The 26,566-nt window shown below is 38.1% G+C and overlaps 1 protein-coding gene and 1 pseudogene across 2 annotated transcripts in view; one reads left to right on the top strand and one right to left on the bottom strand.

Annotated features, from left to right (window-relative positions):
* Positions 1–425: 425 nt before the first annotated feature.
* On the top strand, positions 426–11,019 carry LOC117722705 (alpha-enolase pseudogene; annotated as a pseudogene).
* A 6,554-nt stretch (positions 11,020–17,573) lies between these two features.
* The window catches only part of Tmem232 (transmembrane protein 232), a 215,055-nt gene continuing 206,062 nt past the window's right edge, over positions 17,574–26,566 (bottom strand). The window contains exons 14-15 of one of the 2 annotated variants that reach the window (XM_034521775.2): positions 23,504–23,597; positions 17,574–18,177 (exon numbers count right to left, since the gene is read on the bottom strand). In XM_034521775.2, coding sequence (XP_034377666.1) covers positions 17,941–18,177; positions 23,504–23,597 — 331 coding nt within the window. In that variant the 3' untranslated portion in view covers positions 17,574–17,940. The remainder of the gene's footprint in view (positions 18,178–23,503; positions 23,598–26,566) is intronic. The other variant, XM_076914662.1, reaches the window with a different exon arrangement.

The raw sequence follows: 26,566 nt of genomic DNA, 5'->3' as shown, positions 1-26,566 counted from the left end.
AACTTCACTTGCTCAAATACAAGAGTACCCTGTTGTCACTTTCAATAAGCCATGTAGGAACTTCTGGACTCTTTCACTACTGTGAATGACCATGGTGAGATGGAAAGCCAGGGTATTTGGTTCAGAACTCTCTTATTTCCTTTTATATTTCCTTATACCATAGTGACTTAGATTTGGACTATCCCTGGTGCATGAATTTTTAGCCTGGAAATCATAGATACCCAAAGTGTCTGTAATAAATTTGAGAGGGTCAATGACTTTGGTGTTTATTTGTTTTTGCTTTTCGTTAGTGATTTATTTTCATTTGTGTATATGTATGTGAGCCTACATGAATATATGTACATCTCATGCATGAAACAGCCCCACAGACCAGGTGAGGGTGTCAGGTTTCCGAGAACAAGAGATATATTCAGTTGTTAGCTGCCATGGAGATGCTAGAACTGAACCAGGCCATCTGCAAGAGGAAGCGCTTCACTGCTGGACCATCTCTACAGCCTCTCTCTGTGAATTTGGATGTAAGCTGTACTGTTAGATATATTCACTAGTCTCCAATTTTATTATATATTTTTTCTGTTTAGAATAGAATAAATACATGTGTTGCCAACAGACATAAAATATTTTCATATAGATTTACAAATTTTGAAGCTATTTAGGTATGCCATTTAAAGTTATAATTAGCAGACCTGCGGCTAAATCATAGATGACACATAAATGTAAGTCATTTATATTACTATATTCAAATGACTTTTATGGTATATTGACAGTTCCCTATAATCTTACTTTATACAATTAAAATTGTTCTAATGAGCTTGTGAGTACCCAAATTAAAGAAAGCATCTGGAGAGGCATCAATTCCATGTTTTGATTTTCTGTTCTAATTGGGTATTTGATATACACACACTACCATGCTCCCAGTTAGCCCTCTTTTATTTACTCCCCAAATTCCGACAAGGATAGGAAGATAAATTTGAACAGTCACATGCTATATACTGCTTTATAAATACTTTCTTTAGTTCTAATTTCACAATTTCCCCAATTCCTTGAACATATAAGCATAGCAATGTTGCCACAGAGATAAGTTTTTGCAAGAGTGAATTAAAAAATTATTAGTTCATTTTGAAAATGTTACCATAATATTTTCCCTCTAGTGCATTTGTAAACGAGCACAAGTATTATTTGTTATAATCTAGGTGTCTCTACTGTTCTTAAATGATGAAAGTTATTTCTGAGCCTGTTTATCTGTCTGCTCCCAATATCTTCAGTTTTAACTAGGCAAATTAAACAGATTCTTTTCAGAAAAGAGATACAAATGGCTATTAAATACATGGTGAAATGTTCACATCATTTGCACCTCAAGGCTACACTGAGATTTCATCACAACCAAGTTGTTGTGGTTAGTTTATGAAGATAAATACTAACAAATGCTGCCAGAGATGTGGAGATAAGAATATTTACACACTATGGGGGATCATGCAAATGAGTCTAGTCACTATGTAAAACAATATGAAGACGCTTCTAAAAAAAGAAAATAGAATTCAAACCACTTTATCATCTACCCATCTACTCCCAGAGATGTATACAAGGCAAATGAAGTCACCACCCAAAAGAGATACCTATATTCCCATATTTATTGTAGCTCTATTCCCAATACCTAAGCCATGGAATTGGCTGAAATGTTCATCCACTGATATGTAGCTAAGTGGGAGTCATCGTTTGCAGCAAAATGGGCACAACAAGGACTGAGCATCATGTTCAGCAAAATGTATATACAAGAGAAAGAAGTACAGAGCTGGGGGCTGAAAGAAGAAAATGATTGCTGGGACTGGGAAGAGGGGACAATTAATGTTAATAATTAAAATTTTAATAAAATCCTGAGATCCTTATGAGAAACCTCAGATCCCAGTGTTAAACATGTATCCTTTTGTTTCTCCAAGAAAAATTTGCTTCTGAGTGGCAGCTGAGCATCTTCAGCCCACTCTTCCCACTCATGGTGAAACCTTGATGTATCTCTTCTCACCTGAGAATGCTCTGAATGGAGGAGATGCTTCTGCTGAGAGATTCGGGAGACAAGTGTCAAAACCCAGTTCAAATCCTCCATGTTTCTCACCCCAGACCTCACCCCAGCTGAAGTGTAGCTTCATGTCATGTAGAACCTGTATAAATGGCTATTCCCCTTTCAGGCCCCTATTCCTGTGACAATGTGCTACTTTTAAACTATGTTGTTAGATCTTGAATATTTACTCATAGTTTTTTATTCTTTAAGAATTTCATATGTATTTACAGCATGCTGTGACTATATCAAGGACCAGCTCTCTTCCTTAACAGTTCCAGATCTCCCAACATGTCTTCTTAAGTCCATGCCCTCTTTTTTCTATCCACTCTTTTTGCTCCTAACCTAAGAAAGAGAAAAATGTCCTCTCTAGCCTGCTACTCCTAGGGGGTTCCTAGGAACCCTGTGAAATGAAGGCCTGGAAAGTCAAGCTCCCTAGGTACTGTTTCCCTTGACCAGATACATTCATGATTGTAGTTTAGCTGTTTTAAGCTTAAGACTTTGCAGATGAAGTTATACAATGTTATTGTATCATGAGATAAGCAATCAACTAAGCAAGAAAATGTCCACGATTTCACCTCTTCATGGGTACCCATATTTTAAATTTCATTTGTTGCTACTTTGAAAGCAAATATGAAGTTTCAAATATTTTTCTAATCCTAAGCATTTATTTCTCAAACACTCAATTTGGGCCAAATCATTTCTGTCTTCTCACACACAACTGACTTGCTTCAGGGTTAGTTCACAGTGTAATCCTTTTGGAGATGTTTTAAGTACATGTTTGACTCCATTCGTGAAGGGCCAGCAATGCCCACAACTCTTGTAACACAAGGTCAGCTGTAAATAGCTGTGATAAAATTCATGCATGCAGAGGCACTAACAGCCATGTCACAATTGACACTTGTGTGACTGCAGTTATAAAGTATAAAGTATCATCAATTACTAAGCCACCCCCTTTCAAGATGTTGAAATATAAGATAAATGTGAATTGTTTGTTAAAGTAATTCATTGGGCACTCCATTCACAGCATGAATTATTATTGGAGACTGGATTTCCTCTATAGAGAAATTTTAGGTTGAACTCTATAACCTATGTATCAGTACGTATCAGAAAGTATCAGAAAGGTTGATAAATATTGTCAATATCAACATCCCTTGGCCTGATAGCACAAAGCATCTGTTCACAAGTTTGTGGAACAGGTTGCAACATTGTGTATGTATCCTGGGGAAGGACAGAAAGAGCCATAGGCTTGCCTTTCAGGGTCGCCAGGTTCCAACAGGGAACAGCATGATGACTCAAAAAGTTAGATTTCCTTTAAGACTTTATTAACTTGGCTCCTATGCTTTAAATGGCTGTGATTTAGTAACCAGTGCTCTGGCTGATTTCTAGATGCAGATGTCACTAGTATTAAGTACACGTACACAGATTAGGAATACAAGGGGATACTATAAAATGGAATGGAAAAATGGCTTCAGTGTGTCTGTACAAAAATGATTTGTCTGTGTTTATAGAGTAATTGATCTGTTTTCCTTATTCCATATTCAATTTAGTGTCAGAAGGTGGAAGACTTAGACTTCTCATTTGAAGTCAACTGTTATTTTCTACAGATAGTATTTGGAAATTTATATTTGATAATTTTATTATTGATAATAATTTTAAAATGACATATTTTTGAGGACTGTGTGCCAAGTATTGGGGTAGAATCTTTCCATGAAGAATAAACTCATTTAATCTACAAGCTACAAATGGACATTTTTTTAAATTTTATAAGTGTTTCCTTTAATTTTTTCACCCTATTGAGCAAAAGGTTGTGCTAAGTACACACTATTAGACAAGCTACATCTCATCCTACACAAGTTTTGTTATTGGCACATTTAAACAGTAAAATTCAGGAACAGGTAATGAATCAACTTGTTCAAGGTTGCAAAGCTTGAAGTTGAAGGAACCAGGAATGGGTCTCAATCAGATGAGCCTTGGTGTTCACAGTGTTCTCAGAGTTTCTGTACTGCCACTCTCAGATGGGGACTGCGTTCCTCTTTACCCTAGCCCTGGCCACACCATTCTATTTTCTGCTTATGCACTTGACCATGCTGAATGTCTCATGTAGTACAATCATGTAGCATTTACCCTCTTGTTGCCTTACTGTCCATAGAATAAGATCCTTGGGGTCTGTCCATGCCATACCATGCATTTAAATTTAATGTTTAAAGCTAAACACATGGAATGTATATGTTGCATTTTTGTCTACCCACTCACCTGTCAATAAACACATAGTTTGCTTCCACCTTTTGGGGTACTGTGAACGATGATGCTTTGTGTTCCTCTTTTCTTTGAGTAAAACAGTTTTTGTTTTTGAGGCACAGCCCCATTCCATAGCCCTTCAGGCTTTGAATTCACTGTATAGATGGATTAGCCTCAAACTGGTAATAATCCTTCTGCCCCAGCCTCTTTCACATTGTTGGAATTATAGGCATCAGCCATTACCTCTGGCTGAATAATGTAGCATTCAATGACAATGGGAGACTCTAATTTATTGGAAGAGGAATAAAATACCTAATGTATATATTAATTAAATGTTTTCACAATATAATTTCTGCTATAGTCTGTATTATGTCTCTTTAGACTTTTGATCTCAGAGACACAGAAACAAGGAGCCAAATAAATTGCACTCATTCACTTCTCCATAACAGCACCTGCTCTTTCTTCCTTCAAAGGGAATATGATTTTTACATTAGAAACAAGTCAATATAAGAGCTAATTGCATTGGATACTTGAGACTTTGTTTTATCTTGTTTCTTACAGCAGGAGATAATTGGGAATTCAACCTTGATCAAGCCCGTCTTTCACAAATGCTGTGAATGGAAAGCAACTGCCAAGTGCAATCAGATCTCTTTTTCTTTCCATTGCTATGACAATACACAGTGAATGGGAACACGGGAGCACCTGCGTATTCACACCAAGACACCAGCCTGTCTTCAATTGCTGCCCCGCCAGCTCAGATTGATGCAATCGTAACCATTGATTTATCAAATACACGATGTTTCTGAGGGGGGAAATTAAATAGATCACATTAAAGTAGCTCCGTCTCCTTTTCCAACAGCAGGAACGCCAAGCAGCGTAAACCTCCATGACATAAAGGTGTGTCTATACTCACTCGGAGCACAGCTTTGCCTAGCAAAACTGAAGACACCTGACTAACATTTAGAGTGTTTGTTTTAGTGTTAAGCTTTTATCTTTACCAAGTTAGTGTTAAGTGTTCCACAAATTTCCAGGTATTTGCAAAAGGATCTTTAAATTCATCCTTGTTTTTGCATCAAAGTTTGTATAAGATTTTGCAAGTTGGAACTTTCAGTGGAAATCTGTCATTTAAGATTAAAAAAAAAACAATTTGTTGAGTTTTTAGGAAAATATATGAAGAATTAGGCATGTTAGATGCTGATTTCAGGGCTCGGCATGTTGTAGCTCAGCAGTAATAGTATGGTTGTCTAGAATGTACATGGTACAGAATTTAGATCCCAGTACCTCAAAAGAAAAGAAAAAAATACACCTTTCAAATAAAAAAAATTCATTACACTTTTAAACATATTTACCTGGTGGATTAGTTTCATCATTTTAGAAGAATTTCTCAGCACTCAGAAAAAAATCTCTGTCAGAAACCTCAGCTCTTGTGGCTTCACGGTCTGTGGCAAACTCACCTCTCAGATTTGACTTCCTGTCTACCGTCCTGGCTCAGTACCACCTCTGTGCTGCTACTCTGCTTTTCTTTAAACATACTAAACTCAAAAGAAAAATAAAGTCTCACCATGCTAGGCTGAGCTCTTCTATAGTAATACAACTTTCAAAATCTCAGGTTCTTATAGTCGAATGACTCTGTGTTTGCAGGTCTGTCATTTTTATTAAGGAAGTTCAGAGAGAGAACCATGGTTTTTGAAAGTCATTAGTCTGAACAAGGGTAAAAGGCCCGAACGTTCTCAACCCAACATGTACCGGCTTTAGCTCCAAGTGTGGCTTATCCTGTCCGTTCACAAACATCCAGATCGGTCATGTGACCCGCCACAACACAACAGAGACATAAAATAAAATACTACTGTGTATCTAAGTAGGAAGAACGGTAATTTTTAACAAGAGGCAGAGATCATTACCCTACGGGTCCCCCAACCCCTTTGTGTGTGGCATATCCGTGTATTCACGGAGAGGATTATATTGAATTTGGCGGCACCACTCTGCTCATTTTCAGAGACAGGGCTTCCCACTGAACCTGGAGCTTGATGATTCACTGAGGCGGCCTAACACTGAACCCTATGGTGCCCCGTGTTCCTTTGTGCACACACTGGGGTCACAGACTTGTGCTGTCATGCCAGGCTTATCGCAAGCTTGCCAAACAAGCACTTGAACAACTGAGCCATCCTTCCAGCCCTATTTTAGGTATTTTCAATTCTGTGTTTTCCCTTCTCAAACACTGTTACCTCAGGACTTAGGACTTTAGATGGCTCACAGTGCCACTACATTCTGATTGTGTCAAAATCATTAGAATGGTACCTGCTTCTGGCCCTATCCAAAAACCAACCAACCAACCAAACACACACACAACAAAGCAGCCCTCCATCCTTTCCCTCATAACCCTGACTGACCTGTTCCTTTCCCAGGTCTATGTGAAATTAGTATTTTACTTGTTACTTGTTTTACACACACATTGCATTTAAATACATAGAATGCCATGCTTTCTGCAATGCACATTGATTCACTGGTATATCTTCAGGGACTAACAGAATTTCTAGAATTTAACAATCAATAAACTTTTTTTTTCACTTTTAACATTTTATTGGGTAAATGATTTTAAAGGTAATAACAATAGTGTCAAAACTACTACAATGTCTTTCCACAGCCATACCTTACAGACCCATATAAGCCTTTTCATATCTTTGTCTTTTTTGTTCATTTTTAATATTTTAAAGCCATACACATCATATAAAATGCCCACTTCCAATAACTTTTTCAAACTAGTAAGCAATTCAGTGTGGAAGGAGGGAGGAACTGGTTCTTTCTGTTTCTTTTTTTCTTTTTTTCAATGAAACTGGGTATTTTCTTGGAAAACAATGTGTATTTTATTTTTGGTATGTAGCAAAAGGCTCCCACTTCTGGAAGGTTTTATTGTTCTTAAATAAACTTTTTTAAATAAACAAATGAATAAATGAGTGAATGCATCAGATCAATGTACAGACGTTTAGATACAGGCCTCTGTCTGTTCATGTGTAGGCCACTGTCAAGATGGCGCCGGCCTCTGGGCTTCTGGTATGATCTACCAGTAACAAGTGCACTGCGCATGCAATCACCCTTGGGCCAACACAGTTTTGGCACCAACCCCTCCCAAGGGGGATATGGTAATGAAGTACTGTAATTCTGATCAATCGAGCACCTCCAAGCACATTCCCCGACTGGGACTGAGCATATAAGCAGCTCTCTCCGGGTGCTCGGGGTTCCCTGCAAAATGATGAAGCGCTTCTACAATAAAGCTGTTGAGAAGGATCCGGTTGTTCGTGCCTTCCTTGCTGGTCGAGTTGGGCACGACATTCATGTACATAATGTGTCAAAATGCTGGTTGCTTAGATCCACTGCAAGTAAACAAATTCAGTTCCATATTGCACTTTAAGTTTCAAAAGAAAATGCAGTCTTTGAGGGGTTATGAAAACATTGTTTTTTTTTTTCTGCCCTCCTCAGGAGGCCCTCTCTGCTGGTGGTATTCTTGGAGCAGGGCAAAAATTAGACTCAGGATCTCAGATTTAAAATTAGCCAAATCCAGGAATTGAAGAGACTCCTTAAATATTAATGAGTTTGCTATGGAAAATTAACCCTTTCAGATTCTCTTTTCCATTAGTATCTTTTTAAGGCCATGTTTAGACATATACAATGGGACAGAGCCTGGGTAAGGCAGGAGATAGGGCTGGGTCCTAAAATTTTCCCTGTGCCCTCTGGTTCCTCCCTGGTCTTCACTGCACAGTAAATGAATTGAGATCTCCTTTACTGACATAGCCTGAGGTGAACTAAATCTTTCTGGCTGTTTGTACTTAATGTACTGAACGACAGAGTGCTGATCACTGTTGTTCACTTACTCATATCCCTCTTAATGTCTGTATGCTAGGAAATGGCTGAGTTCAATATTTATCCTAATATTTCAGCAAGTTTTCAAGAGTTCAGGGATTGATGGTACCGACCTGCTAATCCTTGGCTCTCTGGATTCTTCTAAACCATGTTCCCCTCAGATGTCAGCTCACTTCCTTTGAGGTAAGAGGTGTGGTACCAAGGGCCCTCAAAATCTATCTTCACCTGACTTTTCACAATTTCTTCTCCTAATGAGTTGGAAGAGACTCTACTTCCTTTTTCTTATTATTTTTTGAGAATGAAACTTTTTATTGGGAACACAGGAGAAAATAATTAGATCTAGGACAAACTCATTGCCTTCCCCAAGTTTTCTTTTATCTTTTATTTTTCATTATTTGAAAACACTACCATCAGTCCCTGCACTCTTGAGGACCTGCTGAATTATCAGGATAAATATTGAACTCAGCGATTTCCTAAGATACAACCATTAAAAGGGACATGAATAAGGTCAAAGGCATTTTAAAATTGCACTAGATCCTGAGATTCATGGCCTCTACCCTACTCCGTTCATAAGAAAGGATGCTTTTTTCCCAAATAGACTCAGGTAGGGACAGTAGATTAGAAACATGGTTGCCATAAATGTCCGGCAACAAGGACACATTTCTTTTTGTTTATTTTAGGCTTCTTAATGAAGCAGTTGAAAGAAACGAGGCATTAGGTATTATGTAAATACATCCCTCAGCTAGAATGACTGTAGGAAAGAATGAGCTTGAATAACATTAGGACCAAATTATCCCTGAAATATGTGTCACTATGAAAAATTCATGTAGCCCAGAAGTAACCAAATCGACAACAGAATTTTCAAAACTGCACAAACCTATGAATTTTATTTTATACAAGATGATAATTTAAAATGCATTTTCCCTGGTTGCATACACATTCTGTGCCAGAAAAATAGCAAGAATTAGTACAAGGAAATACAAAAACACAAGTCTCCAGAAACTTCCAGAACCTGAGGGCTGAGAAGTACAGTTTGCCTACTGCTGGGCAGGGGCACTATGCTGCTATGATCCCTGTCTTCCTTTGCATTTAGTTCAGAGAGAAGTGATAAAAATCTATTAATTGATTAATTAACTAATTAATTAATTATATGCAAAGTGACAACAGATCACTGGCATGTTTAAAATATAGAATAAGAATTCACTGGAAAACTCCTAGAGCTAATAACAAATACTTTCAGCAAAATAGCAGGATACAAAACTAACATTGAAAAAGTAATACCATTCCTATGCACCAATGGCAGCCTGAGAAAAAGATCAGGAGAAACCTCACATTAAACCAAACTATAAAGTGAAAGAGCTCTACAATCAGCAAACTTAGAGACTGAAGAGGGAAATTGACTATGACTCTAGTAGAAAGACATCCGGTAACTCATGGAAAGGAAGACTTAATATAAAAAGGTCCATCCTACCCAATGTAATTTACAGACTCAATTCAATCTCAATCAAAATGACAACTCAGTTCCTTCACAAACATTGAGACCAATCTCAAACTCATAAGGGAACACAAAGGACCCTGCATATCCAAGGTAATCCTGAACAATAACAACAAAAAAATGTTGAAGGTAAGATATATCTGAAGACAATGGATCCATCACTTTTCCCCAAATAGACTCAGCTGGAAACATTGGTTTACAATGTAATCTACAGAAACACAAACACAGAGCAGTGGGGACATCAGGGCTCCTGCATCTCTCTCCTTGTTGTCCTCCTTAAATCTGCAACACTATTTCCTTCCTGCACAGCAATCCAGTTGCCAAAAACATACCATTTGTATTCTGAGAATCTATGCTAGAGAGATCTCTGACAGTTGTGGCAATCTCGTAGGTCTCTTATGAGCTACCATCCTCAATAGTGAATCATCTGGTACATATAAGGCCCTGGAACTTTGGGACAATGATAAGATCCACTGTGCAGGGGTGGTTTCCCCAGTGGCTGTTGAACATAGAAAAAAAAGCACCTGGTGAACAAGAAACTGAATGTTGAACAGGAGAAGGTTGAAAAACTGTTGGTCTAGATATCTGAGACTGGAAATAAATCTGTTTGGTTCAAATGCAATCCTAAAAGTGTCCTTTGCTGTCTGCAAAGCTAGCGATGTGGAGAAGGCTATTCTCTATACCATCACGTTGATGACTTAGCTGGCACCCCACAGTCATCCTGCTACCCTGGCTCTCAATGTGATCAACAGCAGTGCCCTTGAAAGCAACAAGCTGGCCATGAAGGAGTTAATGATCTTCCCCATGGGTGCATTCAACCATTCTGCTTCTGCAAAGCCATGAGCCTTAAAGCAGAAATCTACCATCACCTGAAGAATATAATCAAGGAGAAATATATGGAAGACTCCGCGAACAGTGGGGGTGGAGGGAGGTGGGTTTGCACTTAATATCCTGGGGAACAAAAAAGCACTGGGGCTGCTAAGGACTGCAATTGGGAAGACAATCTTCTGTCAGACTCTCTACTCTGATTGGGTCATCATGGGTATGGATATGGCTGTCTTTCAGTTCTTTGGGTTTGGAAAATAACCACCTCAACTTCAGGTCTCCACATGGTACAGCACACCTGGCCAGCTGCCTGACCTGTATATGCCCTTTGTCCAGTAGTGTCTATTGAAGACTCCTTTGACCAAGATGACTGGGAATCATGGCAGAAGTTCACAGCTAGTTCCAGGTATTTGGCAGTGATCCCCCAGTGACCAACCCTAAGAGGATTGCTGAGACTTTGAAGTCCTGCAACTGCCTCCGGCTCAAAGTGAAACAGATTGGCCTATCTGATCAAGTTTTCACAAGTGGGAAAGTTTTCCCAGATCAATGACATGCTGTGTTGCTCTGAGTGACTGGCCAAGTACAATCGGATCCTCAGAATCCAGTAGGAACTGGTCTGGTCTGCTGGACTGGCAATTCCTAGAGACATTAGTGATCACTAGCTACTTAACCCTGTCCCTAATGTCATTCAGCATCCTTAGGGTAGCCCTGTGATTAACTGGCCTCTGTAGTTAATACCCTTTCCTGCCATTGGTCTGAAGCTTTGCCTGACCACCAGAGCTAGATATCTCAGCTCTGCAATCATATGATTAGCTCAAGTTATTGTTTCTGTCACTTCCCACCCCATCTAATGTCTGGAGCCTTCAGACCTCCCCTCCAGTGTTATCTCCCAGATGGCCACAGGACAGACTCCTTGTGGTTCTGTTAGCAAAATTGAAACCTCAGTACCCACACTCAAAAAATGTCAGCAAGATTCTGACACAAAGACAGACATATGCAACAATTCAATAAAGTGAAAGACACAGAGTTAAGCCCATGCAGCTACAACCACCTTACTTTTTCACAAAAGAGGGTAAAGGTATAGTGGAGGGAAAAAACCTAGTATTTTCAATAATATGTGAAACACTGTATAGCTACTGTATAGCTAAAGGACCTGCCAGAAGATTAAACCAGTTCCTATAGCTATATAGAAAAATAAAGTATGATTCTTGTCTATCATCCTGCATATAAATCAATTGCAAATGAACCAAAGACCTCAACATAAGATATGCAACTCTACTATTGCTAGAGGAATAATTGGGAGTACTCTATACAATAGAGGTATATACATAAGGATATTCTTAATGGGGCTTTGAATGCTCAAAGAACTAAAGCCAATAAGTTGTCAAATGGGACCTTGTGGGATTTAAAGGTCTCAGTATAGCAAAGGAAACTGTAAAGTTAATGAAGATGCAGAAAGTCTATGTCAGCTATACATCTGACAGAAGATTAATGTGTAGAATATACAAAGAACTAAGCATACAAAAGAAATTTAACTCCAAGAAAACCAATCAACCAAAACAAGAAAATGTCTATGGAATGGAACAGAGAGTTCTCAAAGCAATACAAAGGACTAACAAATACTTTTAAAGGTGTTTGAGGTCATTATTCATCTGGGAATGCAAATCAAACTACTTTAAGATCCTGTCTCAGTCAGAACAGCCATCATCAGGAATATAAATGTCAATAAATGCTGCCAAGGATGTGGCTGAAAGAGAACTTAATATACTGTTGGTAGGAGTGCTAAGTAGTGCAGCCACTATAGAAGTTAGTCTGGATAAGTCTCAAAATCCTAAGAATAGAACTTCTATATGATTCAGAAACACCACTCCTGGGAAGACACCCAACGCATTCTATATCTCGCAACAGAGATACCTGTTCATCCATATTCATTGCTGCACTCTCTAATGATGAGATTAGGAAGTAGAATCGCACTAGACGTTTATCAGCTGCAGAACGGATAATGAAAATGGTGTGTGTGTGTATGCAATGGGATTCTACTTCACACTTAAGAAAAATGAAACTATGAAATTTGCAAGGAAATGGATTGGGCCGGGAAATACCAAGCTGAGTGAAGTAACCCAGGCCCAGAAAGGAAGACACCATCTGTTCTCTCTCTTTATGAAGATCCTAGCTTTGAATTTTTTTTATTTTTATTGTCAAGCTTGTGTGAGTGTCTACAGAGGCCAGGAAATGATTTGGGGGTGTGCTTAAGCTGGGGTGATAATAAAAAAGGAGAGGGCACTGGACCGAACGATTTACGTGAAAATAGGATAGGAGAACAGCGTGTGGAGAGAGGGACTAGCCAGGACTGAAGATGTATGGCAACTCCATACAGACTCCGCCTACTACATAATACAATTAAATAATAATACTATGGGTTTTAAAAGAGAATTAAAACTGGGCTACTCTGTATTTGTGGACAATGCTGCTGTTCTCAAAAGGCATGGGTTTTTAAATTAAAATCCCAATGCCAAGTACAGGAACCCTTCCTATGAGTTCTTATCCAGGTTGGAAGCATGAGGTTCCAAAACAGTGCAGGCTCTTGCCATTGCTTCTAGCTGCCTGTCAAAACTAGAGTCCAATAAAAATTGCCAAAGATACATTTTGGATATGGTATGTAAAGAAACCAACCTGGGACTTATCTGACTGCCGACTAGCGTTCATGTTGTTGTAAGAAGCTATTCAGGGTGCTGGAGGAGAAAAGTCAACTTAACCTACTGTGGTCCCTGCATGCCATAGTACCAACCTGTCAGGTAAGTCACATCCACTGGTGTAAAAGCAGTATAAAAGCCTGGGGATGGGGGGATTGGCCAGCTTCTTTCCAATTGGATCTGAGGCTCATTTCATGGTGGGGAAATGGATGTATTATAAACCTGATCAAAGCCAAAGGCCCTGTGGTGTAACTTACTACTGCTGTTCTGATGAATAGACATGTTGTCAGACTGCCTTCTAAATATTTATGTTCATACCTACAGCCTACTGCTCTTTCAGCCTTGGGCAAAAAAAGCTTGACTTGCTGCAGATGAAACCTAATGCAGACTCAGAACTGGCTCCTAGTCCTAAGTGGAACCTCTATATTACCCTTTTCAAGACCCAAGCATTATTGCCAAAAAGTGTCTGGACGGTTTGTAAGAGCCAGAAGATAGGGAGGAATGTTAAAAAAACACTGTCTTTCTGATACCGCATCATTATTGCAACCATGAATATATACTGGCTATGAATACGTGCATACGATCCGCCCGAGACTTAGCCTTTCTCCTTTTCCTCATGGATGGGGAAGGGGTCGTGAGGACCCACCCTTTTCTGAGTTATTGGCCATTACCTGTGACTTGAGCAGAGTGCCATGTTCTGTAATGGTACAGCCACTGCTCACACTCCAATAATAACTTTCTATCGACGGTCACACAAGCAATCGTAATTAAACTCATTATGTCTAAAGAAAAAAGACGAAAGAGACGTGAAGGTGGGAGGAGACTAGCTGGCAAGCAGCAGCCAGAAGGCGTGGGAAGGAAATAATAGAGAGTAATTTGGGATGAGTAAAACCACAATTGTATAAAGCTGTGCAATAATCACAAACTAAGAAAACTGCATCTTTAAAGCTCTGATGTTATGATTCATGTTTCCACTTCAGCAAAGGGAGAGGTGACGTGGCATTCATGAGACCCACTCCAGTCTTTTTCACCCAGGAGTGACAAGGTCCTTTCCAGAGGACCTTTGATTGTCACAGCTGGAAGTGGAGTGATTGAGAGGGCAGGGTGGGGCACTGCTGGCCTCTACTGTAAGAATGTGAAAAGTGCAGCTTAACAACTCAGAAGCACAGAGAATCCCTCATAATAAATAATTACCCATCCACAATGTCAGATAAATATCTCCCATTGTGCTATAGTCGTGAGCATAATGATATAATTATGGAGGAATACCAGGGGAAAGGAATCTTTGTGGATTTTAAGAAGGTCCAGGAATTTATGGATGATCTATCGAAACCTTCTTGGACTTTGTTGATACGATAAGGTTAAAGTATGAGAAAGAGCAGTCAAGCTTAGTTCCCTAGAAAACAGTAACAGTCACTAATAGAGTATGACTTCCATGTACTCCTATGGTCTTCCAGATGAATGATGCTGGCTGTTTTTAATGCTTCTTGATGCACTGCTGTTCCATAAGTAACCACTGCTAAGGCTGAGTGTATGTTTGGTGGCTATTTTTTTCCTTAAAAAGTTTCTCTTGGGTTCTTCTAGACTTTCATAGGTCAACTGACCTGTGTGTGCTTCTACAATTAGAACAAGGGAAATACTCATTTTATGTTGAGGTACAAAATAAACTACTGTCTTCTCTGTTTTTTCCCTCAACAACACATGCCTTAAGAGTTTCTAGTCATGCAGGGAAACTAACTCAGAGTCTTATGAATATTTTCATTCTCAATCCTGTAAGAGGCTATGAGTTAGTGTGAAAACTATATTCTTATATTTTGATGGTTATTAGGAGGAAACCTACAGAAAATCCATAACCAATGAATTCCATAAAGTCTTGCTTTATTCTTTCAAACTGGAAGCAAACATAGAAAGTAATTATACTAGAAATCCATTAAGCAAAATAAAAGGAGAGTTTTTTACACTGTATAGCCTAGAACATTCTAGGTGCTATGCTACACATTCTTCCTAGTCATTCAGTCACATGAGTTCTAAACCTACCTCTTCCTCCTTTTTTTGTGATGCTGGGAAACAGCAGCTGAAGGATAATTGAGAGAGAAGAGGAATTCTGATTGTTTCTGGATTTTGCTTTTCCTGGCACTGTAATCTGTACAAGACAGCTTGTTCCTCTTTTGATGATTTCTTTGTCTGTGCTCCCTAAACCAACTCCATTGTGTCCCTCAGAGGCACCAGCAACAGGAGAGCAGTCTCCTCACCAAAGGTCTTCCTCCTCTGTGAGCTGTCTCTTCCCCTCTACAGAATTCTAGTGTTTTTGAGTCTGTAGAGCTAAAGGGTGATCATTCTCCTACAGTTCTGTGTTATTCCTCTATTCCTCTTTCATTAATTTCAGTTCTAAAACATCTTTTTAAAAACAACTCCTTGGGGCTGGAGTGATGATCTGTCAGTTAAGAGCACATACTGCTCTTGCAAAGGACCTGACTTCTGTTCCCAGAACTCACATCATGGCTTATCCCTGCTTATAGCTCTAGTTCCAGGAGATTCAGCATCATTACCAGGTCTCCAAGGACTCCAGCATGTATATGGTGCACATAAACTTGTTCAGGCACACACACACACACACACACACACACACACACACACATATACACACACACACTCAAATCAGTTCTTACATTGAATTTTCTCTGTCAAAATTGACAACTTTGTTTTTCTAATTAGCATTTGCTTGTGACAATATTTACCTAATTATGTCAACCTTAAAAAATGAATTAATTTAAGCACAAGGGGTTTATTAACATCTCCACTATTTCAGGGTAATGAGAAATCAAAACTGGAATGTGGCTCCAAATCTTTGAACATGAAGTCGCTACATTTCAAGAGGAATCAGAGATAGACAACTATAAGAGATGTAATTTAAGAAGAAAAGCATAGGAATTCTAATCACCTGCCTCTCTTCTAATCTTTTCCTGTATCTTTGTCTACCTATTAATACATAGATCCTATATCTACTGCCTTCCATGTCACAATTACTATGACAGCAAAGGGTCATAACAAATCTATGCATGTGTAACCATGAAAGATGATGGTATATTGGAAATATTGAGAAAGTTATGAACCATGAGGGGAGTCGAGCAATGAGGATCAAGACTATAACAGAAAATACATGTCTCCAGGCAGACCAGAACATACCTCAGATACCAGAAAGATTCAGAAATGGAATTAACCAGTGTCTCTCTACAAAGATGGTATAGAAACATAAGGTTTAATTGAAGTTTTTATAAGTGGCAGTTAGAATATTCAGACTGCTTTCCTACAGCTCAGTGGTCACATGTGTCAACAAACCAGTAGATAAGATTAAACAACAGCCAAAGTTTGGTAAAGTCCACATCACACAGTGGTCTTAATGAGACTTAGTGAGACACAGTGTGAGGAGATGATGGGAGGAAATCCAAACTTCCTTGGGTGAAGGGATGGGAAGAATCTTATGATACGGTGGTGAGCAGCTCATGAAGACATGAAATTAGCAGGTCTTCTGGATTAGTATTTCATTCGGTTTGCATATGGATATAAAGCAAAGATGATGAAGACATAAGGGAAGGGTGTGTTGTGAGATTTTCTATAGGACAGGAGGGAAGAAGAAAAGGGATGGTAGAAGAAACGTGAATATGAACCCAGTAAATGAGGAATACAAATACAAAGTTCCCTACCACAACGGTAACCTTTGGTTACTGTTATCCTGAACAACAACAATATCAAAAATAATACCTAAAAACCTCATTATACAGACTATAAATGTGTGGTCCATTTTCAAATTTAAGCCCCTAAAGTAATAACTTTCCTTTAAAAAGAAATCTTACCTGGAGCCCTTTGAAAGACTATGAAAAGCTATGCATACAAGTGTGGTAAAGTGGTGGGGAATTCCTCTAGATGGAGTAGTTATTCCCTAGGACCCTTCTCTGATTTGGGGTACCACTCCGACCTGTATCAGCATTTGACATCCCTGATAAAATACTTGCTTCTTGAGTATTACCAAACCATGTGTGTGAAATAGAGGTGAAATTTAAAAATATTTTACCTATCTATATTTTCAATAAGGAACATCAGGTGCCATAGGAGCTCCATTCCTTTACCCTTGCCCATAGGTTGAGAATCTCAGATGAAATGAAATACCATTCGTAAAATAATTCCTGATTGGATGACTGCCTTGAGGAGTTAGTACCAAACTTTTTGGGCTCCTTCAAACACAGTCTCATAAACTTGTGTGGCAAAATAAAATGGCTGTCAGTCAGGGGTGTCTTTGGCCTTCCCTTAAACATCACGCGTATCTGGGAGACTTGCCTTTCTGGACTTGCTTCTGCACAGTCATATATCAAGTGGGGTGTAGTTCTTTGAAACGGACAATAAAATTCAGACTCCAGAGCCGTCCTAATTTTTTTTATTCAAATAGAAGTGATTTTAGGGACTCAATCCCATGTTCACTCATGCTTTAAAGAAAAATTATCACCACCCCCTCATGTTCTGATAAAGCTTTGTTTCACTTTCTTCTCACAGTACAGAGAATATCAACACTCAGAGTGGTTGAAAGATTGATCCTAGAGTAAGGGGAGAGCTGTTGAGGGAAGAAGGGGTATAGCTGGCAAAACCACTTTACTTAAGTGTGATGAAGAGTTGACTATTTATTAATTTAAAACTATGCTGTGACTACTAACGGGTGCCAAGGTAGCAACTCCTTTTTAAAAATGGCTGCAGGGTGGCTCTAAGAATGCTCTTCGACACCGAGCTCACTTAGTGCTTGGCATGGTGCTGGGTTCCAGCTCGCAGAGCCCACATTTCTTTTCTGGGTCACTTTCTTTTTCTGATGGAATTATTTCATAGGGTTTGGTTTGTTTGTTCAGTTTCCTTTCTCTCTGCTTCATAATTTCTTGAAAGCGAATCTTCTCCATTTCCTCCTTGTCTTTCTGATTTTGGGCCTCACATGCCGCTTCTTCTCTCTTTCGGGCCTCCATATCTTTTTGCCACTATGACAGAGATAATAATTCATTTACATATCAATTTTCATGGAAAAAGTACATGTCAAAATAGCTTTTCAAATGTGCATTGCTATAGCCATCGTCCTCCTACTTTTTGCAAGGGCATCTCTCAAGTTTCTTATACTTTAGCGTATTTGAAAAGTGCACAAACATCTACATGCCCCACAGAAGCAGAATTTCATCTTAAAAGTAAGATTTATTTCTATGTCCCAGGGTATTTTGCTGTCCTCTTCAATGCTGATATTTCCACAACAGCGTACACTATAAAATTAAAGATATAACTGAAGAGGGAAAAACGTACAGAAAGTAGATAGTAAAGGGTTCAATCTTATTGCTAATAAGGTTGGACATGAAATTAATGACCCTGCAGTTTTTCACTGTAGCAGACTGGTGTATCTGACATGAGGAGAGCTAAGAAAGCGTACTTAGTGTTAGAACTAAGGATGAGGAAGAACTGAACACCAGGGGAACTTACCCTCTTCTAACGCAGAGAAAGTGGGTATAAGGAGTAGTAAGCCCTCATCAGACTGAGAGAACTATTCAGTCTGCAGTCACTCCAGGCATGATCTATTGGAAACCCCAAAGACTCCCTCCTGCAATGATTTGTTGTTTTGTTTTTGTGTGTTTCTTTGTCTGTCTGTTACCCTCAGTGCAACACTCACAGCATGCCATGAAACCTTACTAGAAGAGTAGAGTTTTGCAAAATGTTTCTCATATGAGTAAACACTGAAACTGAAGCATGACATGTTTAATAAGATCATATGTGTTTAATAATAATATCATATATGCTTACAGTAGATGACCTGAGTAGAGAGAACATCTTATTTATTGTATGGATACATCACCTGTTAATTAAAAAGCCTAAGGCTTAGGCAGGAAATAGAGGTGAGACATCTGGGAATAGAAAAAAGATAGATAGATAGATAGATAGATAGATAGATAGATAGATAGATAGATAGATAGATATCCACAGAGATATTAATCTCCAAAGAAGGGAGAAATAAATGGAAATTGATATAATGATTTTAAGGATACATGGATGAATGAGTAAATTCAGGCCTTTGCTCTCAATGCTCAGGAGACAAAGGCAAGGACAGTTAAGTTTCTTGTGAATCTGAGGTCAGTCTAATCCACAAACAAATCCAGGTCACCTTGGGCTACACAGAGAAACCTTATCTCAACAAATAATAATTAATTGTTTTAATTGTCTTAATTATCAAGATGAAGGTAAGTTTTGTTGTTATGATGATATTGCAAATCCTCTATGAGAGACATCAAAATAGAGCAGATCTAAATAAAAAAAGAGGCTGCTAAATTAAATCTGGACCAAGGACATGCTATTTTGGGAGGGAGGCTCCATATTTGTGTTAACAGAACAGAAGAAAAGGCTTTGGATTCCTTCCAGGGTAATAAGTATTAGATTTGATACAGGATGACCTTCTGAAGATCTTGGCTACAGATAAGAAGAAAGAAATCAACAAGACCAAATAGGACAGGTAACATGATTTGCTGGTCCCTCTACATAGGATAAATGCTAAACTGACTAAGACATAAAAATGTCTCTAGCCAGAACTTCAGCTATACATAGCCAATGGATTGTGTTGGCTGCAAAGTCCTTAAGATTCATTGTGCCATCCTTTTGTGCAGCACGAATGAAGATTTATATTACAATTTGGTTATATGATCAAACTAACTCCTACTAAACAAAGCCTTTTACCTGCTCAAACAAGGAGCAAAGATTCATCCTTAAGTGATCTGTGTACCTTGTGCATTCCATACAAATACCTTTATGTAACTAAATATAGTTATAAGGTTATATATTACAGAATGAAACACCAAGAGAGCATCCCTAACAAGACTCACCCTCAGCAATGCTGAAATGACCAGCTGTTCCAGCCCCCTGCCTGATCCAGCTGTTCCAGCTCCCTGCCTGATCCTGCCTCGAATGATGCTGTTTCCAGAGACTCACTTCTAGAACAGCTTCAGAGAGGACTGCCAATACCAGATGACCTTGGTTCATCCAGTCTTTTAGACTTTTCCAGTCAGGATAGTCCTGAACTTTCTCAACAGACTGGTCAACAAATGATGCCAGATAGCTTTCTTTTGACTTAACCATATTTTTCAATTTCTTTTTGGGCCCCCAAACAAGAATTCTTTGTTCCAATTGAGCAGGAAGCAATTATAATAAGATTGTTGTCTCAGTCCCTTAAGTTAGAGTGGATGGTTTTAGTCATTTTGTGAATTATAGTCATTTTGTGAATTAGTCATTTTGTCACTTTCAGGAATGCTTTACAAATAATTATGGTCTTGGACAGAAAGAAAATGAGATTTGGATTTCTATCTTTCCTCTTCTCTATCCTTCTTTCTTTCTTAGGGAAAGGGAAAGGGGTTGAATAGAAAAAGGGGGATATATAGTAACATAAGAAATTAGACAACTAGGGATGGATTATTAAATCTACTTTTAAACAAAAGCATTTTATAGCCATAATCTTACATTGGTAGAGATCTTTACACTTTGATGCAAATTTAAAGTTACATTTTCTTACATTGATACAATTTGTATATTAGTACAGAGTTAATATTAATTTGTCATAGCATATTTGTATGTTTTAACTTTTGTATAGGTATTATGCCTATACACCTCATTTTGAAATACAAGGTTTAGTCTCAGTCCCTTCAATGATTGCTATTACAAACTGTTTAAAATAATTAAGTAATGCAAGTTAATAGTTAGATAGTCAAACTCACGGTCACATCAGACTACTAGTCTCGTATCAACACTTATGTATACCTCCTGGGTTGTACAGTAATAGGTAGCTGGGAGACAGGCAACGTTCACTTGTTCAGATATGCTATGAATAAATAGATGGTCTTCAAAAATCTCACCCACTCAAAGAATATGGCATTTAAAGATATTTTTATTAACTTAAGGATTTTTTGAGATTGAGACATGTCAGCTCCTGGAAGCACCCCATTCAACTAGAAAGAAGATGATAAGCATCAAAAGACCCCCATATGGAGTTGCTTCAATAGTGGCAAGCTAGCCACTGGGCAAGGAAAATGCCCTCAATTTATCTGCAGACAGAATGCTGTCCAGAAAGGACAAATAGATGCAGCTTGCCAAGCTCTGCCAAAGCAGGGTAAGCAAGTCCTTTATAAATTCCTGATTTGCAAGACATCTGTCAGATATTTGGGGCCAGAAGGCTGAGAATAGATACCTCAACATTATAGAGAATATTGAAGACAATTTAAGGTGGTCAGCTGTCTTTATCATTTCTATAATTTTTGGAAGCTGCAACCTTGTACTTCCTACATCCTGAAGTAATATTTATTTCCTTCTCAGGTCTCTGATGGGGTTGAAGACTAGATAGTCATAGTCTCTCTATGAGCTTAAATTGTTTAAGACTTAAGGTAATCCAAGTTAAGATACAAAGTGATTTAGATACAGAATTCTTAACCCTCCTAAGATAAAATAGATGATAAAACACTTTATCTAAATTATCAAATATAAATGGATTAGACATTGTAAATGTATATCATGCATTATAGTTTTCATAAATGTTTCATAATTGTTATATTTGGAAGAAAAAGAGCCTTTTATTGTCCTAAAAAAGAGAATTATAGAGAATATCTTATGTATTATATGGATGCATCACCTGTCAATTAAAAAGCCCATGGCTTAGACAGGAAATAGAGGTGTTATATCTGAGAAGAGAAAGAATTCTGAGGGAGAAGATGGAAGAGTCATCGAAAAGATGTGACAAGATAGATGTATGATCCCTGAGCAGGTAACCAGCCACATGGCAAAAATATAGGCTAGAATGAATGGAATATTTTAAATTATATCTAGTCAGAGAAAAGCCTAGCTATATGGCCAAGGTATTAATAAATATAATTTGAGTCTGAGTCTTAATTCTGGGAGCTTGGGGTTGTGAGGAAAAACCAGGGCTTAACTACAACAAACCTGATTAAATTTTAGTGATATAAGAAATGAGTTACAATCTTGTTTCTTGAGATGTTTTCTGAGCATTATTATTATATATTCAGTTACTCACAAAATAATTTATTGAACGAAATATACAGGAAATTGTGGCAAAAATGTTCATAATATCCATGCAAAACCTGAAATTTATTTACTTTGCTAACTTGTGATATTCAATAGCAACAGATACTTTTTTCTTGTATGTTAAGTCTTACAGTTTATTTTTAGCCTTTTAAGGTTTTTTTGCTTGCTTGTATCATACAATTATACCATGAACTTCAGTCATTGTTAACTAAACTCCATTCTTGTTTCATTCCGTGTCTTCCCTCCTCCTCAGCAAGTTCCCCCACCCCGACTTCATGTCTACTTTTTGTGTGTGACCCACTGAGTTTAATCAGTCTGCCCAAGTGTGGATCAGAGATTATTTACTAGAGCAAAGGCAGTTTATTAGAGGATATCCAACTAGAGAAAATTACATCCTGACTCAATAACTACCAGCAGCCAATAGTTCCACGAGGGGTTATGAGAGGACTTATATAGACTACTTTTCTACACATAATGAAATGTGTAAGTGCCCCATCTGTGTAAGTCTTGTGCAGGCAACCATGCTGACATGAGTTTGATTGCTGTGACACATGGCCAGAAGACATTTTTTCCTAACCCTAATCCTCTAGTTCTCTTTTCTTTTACGTTTTATACTATTTTTACTATAAGAAATTACATCACTCTCCCCCCTTTCATTCCTCTGGGCCACCATCTCTCAAGCCCCTCCTATGTCTCTACCTGACTCTCAACTCTTTTTATTATTATTGTTATTATTATTATATACATATATGCTTGTGTATGTATGTACAAGTATATAAATAAAACATGTTGAGTCCGTTTTTGTTGTGTGTACATATATGGTTTCAAGGGTGAAGTCTCATCGACATGGCTCTCTAAGCAAGATCTAAACTGGAATGACACTATAAGACATGCTGATTTGAAGAGGAAAATATCATAAGGCTTTAACCCTAGTTTTAAAAAAACCTACAGGTTATTAACAAATGCTAAGATTGGAAAAAGTAGTCTTCCCAGGGAGGAGCTTCTAAACTGTTTATTAAATAACAATACTAAGTATTTGTCCATGAATATCATGTATATACACTTAACATTAACAGACTGAGCAGACTGTTTTCATATATTTAGATATATATGCATATATATCAACAATTAAGAAAATACAGGCTATGAGTTTGAAGGAGAGTAGGGCAGGAATTGGAGGGAAGTAAAGAAGGGTGAAAATAATGTGACTATATTCATTTTCAGTTTAAAAAAGAAAGTCAGTCTTACATGATGGTCAATGATTTCTTCCAATTTCTTATCCGCCTTCATGAAGAAATTTGGATACGGAAACATGGAAAGTTCCAACATAGAGGAATGATCCCTTCAAAAAATACACAGACAAACATGTCTAGCATTAGGATGAGACATGAACCTTCATTAAGACTCATTTAAGCACAATTACTAAGCATCTTGACACAGCTTTATTAACCTTACTCTGACAGATTACTGGTGTGCTAACTTGTAGTTGGTCAAAGTCATTTTGGATTACAACAACTAACATTTTTGAGAGTAAGATATGACATATACAATGAAAACCAGAAAATAATAATTTTTAGAAAAATAATCCTCTTGTGGCAGATGCAAACTCTGCAGCTGATGCATAGCTAATGAGCTATGAGAACACAAAAGGTGAGTTAGAATATTGGAATATTGGAAAACTGCTGTACTTATGAGGAAGTAAACACACCCATCTTCATTCCTCACAGGACCCTATGACCTTGAACACTCTAAGTGATGCCTAAGCCTAAAAATTTGATCTAAGAAATGATGAAAACATGATGCGATTATAAGATTTTTTAAAGTTGGCCCTATTACGGTAATACTTTAGCAAGATCTTGTAAATTTGCTGCTATTATGAAGCTAGGCCCCCAATTAAGGCAGATTTAGAGACAAAATACTCAGTACTATTTCTACTATTTCAGATACTAGGAAAGAATTGTGCACAGTAAGAAATGTGTAAAGAAATAAAATGGTGGGAAGGGGGTTTTGAGGGAGAAAAAAATGTTATAAAGAAAAAGGCTTAGGAAGAGACCAAAGAAAGAAAATGCCTAAGAAATTTCAATATCACAAAATGAAGTTTCATCAATATATTAGTTGGGAGTAGTACTTCACATTAATTTTGTTGTATGTTGCCTGTGTCATTCTAACAAGTTTGGCATTCTTGCTTTCTGTTGTCCCCACACAGAACCACATGAACTATTTTATCCTGCAGTAAATGCTTTTCAGATCTCTGTCTACCTTCATCACAACACTCTCTTCCCTGTCTCTTTTCTGGACTCACACCTCTTCCTTGGAATTTGTTATTCAGTGTGATCGTTTGAATGAGAATGGCCCCATGAGCTTATTTGGTTGAATACTTGGTCCCCAGTTGATAGAACTGTTCAAAAAACATTAGTAGGTGTGACCTTGATGGAAGAGCTATGCCACTGGAGGTGAGCTTTTAAGGTTTCAAAAATCCATGCCACTCCCAGTTAGCTCTTCTTCTGCCTAATGGTTGTGACTCAGGCTGTTAAATAAATGATAACCAAGCTACAATCCATAAAGCCATGAGGTTATGTATAGAGGAAGGGAATGAGGCCGGGCAACCTGATCTCCATGGAAGGTGGAAAGAGAAGAGATTTTATAGTGGACTGGGGGCAAGAACATAGATTGAAATGGGAAGATCAGGTGGGGAAGGGGAGGGGAGATAGGGTTGTGGTAAGAATGAGTAGAAAGAGAGCTATAATTAAGGTGATAAAGAAACATATTTCAGTGGGAACTCTTGGAAACTCTCTAAAATACATAAAGGTGATCCTAATGAAGTCTCCAAATAATGATGGAGATGCAGTCCTGACTGGCCATCACCAATCGAAACTTCTGGTACCAGGGATATCAAGTTGATAAAAGGGGTTGCTTTAAAGGGTCCCATGGACAATACAAAACAACCTAGGCTGTTGCCAAGACAATGAGATTCTCTTTCCACAAACTGACAGCAAGGCCCCACTGGAAGACAGCTGAGAACAATGTGAGCTATGGAGGCCCATAGGTAGCAATATTAGCAAAAGAGACAGAGACCACTCTTATAATGTTCTGGCAGAGAATGGGGCTGCTTTTTCCCTGTCCGAAGAATCTGCTTGACGCTAAATTGAAAAGGTGTGGACTGATTCTGTAGGCAGAGAAGATTTCAGAATAGCCTAACATTGACTCTGTTGCTTGGCTATTAGTGATCCCTGGTATGTAGATCTACAGTGAAAATGAGCAAGCAGTGCCAAAAATATGTAAACGAATAAATAAATAAAAATAAAGATATTTTTTAAATATCTTTATTTATTTAAATATCTTTGAAGAGAAAAAGAGCAAGAGAAATTTTAATGCTAGAGCTATGTCTTGTGCTCAAAGAGATGAGAAGTTTAAAGAAAGGCTTGATGGGGAGTGGAATAAATTGTATGTTGCCCTCAGGGAAAGACCGCACCCAGCTAAGCTTCCAACTTGTAAAAGGAAATGCCTACAGTTTATTCAATAAAGGAAAGCAACACACCAAAGCTTAGGCTAATGTAGTTAAAGGGGAGGACCAGACTCCATCCTAAGCAGGCAATGGAACTTGGCAGCTTCAGCCATGTAGTTCTGGATTTAGAGTCATGATGAGTCAGTGAAGCAGATACATGGTTCAAAGGAAGTAACACAGCACCAGGGAACATGGAGTTCTCTCCCAACCAGTAATACCAAGCAGCAGTTTGAGCAAGAGAGCCTTGCACACTCCTTTCACCACTCTATTAAAGCGTTAAAGAAAACTGTGACTCTAGAGAGCTCTGGGAGTTGGAGAACAGACAGGGCTGACACTTGGGTTAACTATATTCATTCCATGAAAGCTGGGCATTTCCAAAGTTCAGAGAACTATGCTAAGTACTCTGAAAAGTAAGATAGAATCTTAGAAATTATTTAAAGGTTAAAAGTCTTTGAGTAAGTTGTCTGGAATTCCTTCTTAAACAATATATTTAAAAAATTAGGTGCAAATTATATAATGCTAAAAGGGATTTTAAAAGGGGGACTTAAATGGGTCTGATTAAATATCTGTGGTTTTTAGTTATAGCTGTTGATTCATTTGCACCAAGAAAGAAATGCATGAATAACAGTAACTTCTAGGCAATATGAAAATAAAAAAATTCCGTAAACTAACGGAAATAGTTAAGCACATGCCTTTGCTTCTGTCATATAGTATAACTGTATCCCTAATATGGATGACAATACTTTCTCAAAGAGGTAAGGTCTACATCAAACACTCTATAGGTATCAGTTGTAACATCATTACAG

The sequence above is a fragment of the Arvicanthis niloticus genome, chromosome 17 (genome assembly GCF_011762505.2).
Source record: "Arvicanthis niloticus isolate mArvNil1 chromosome 17, mArvNil1.pat.X, whole genome shotgun sequence".
In the NCBI taxonomy this organism is placed as follows: Eukaryota; Metazoa; Chordata; class Mammalia; order Rodentia; family Muridae; genus Arvicanthis; species Arvicanthis niloticus.
This window is presented reverse-complemented; position numbering and strand designations above follow the sequence as displayed.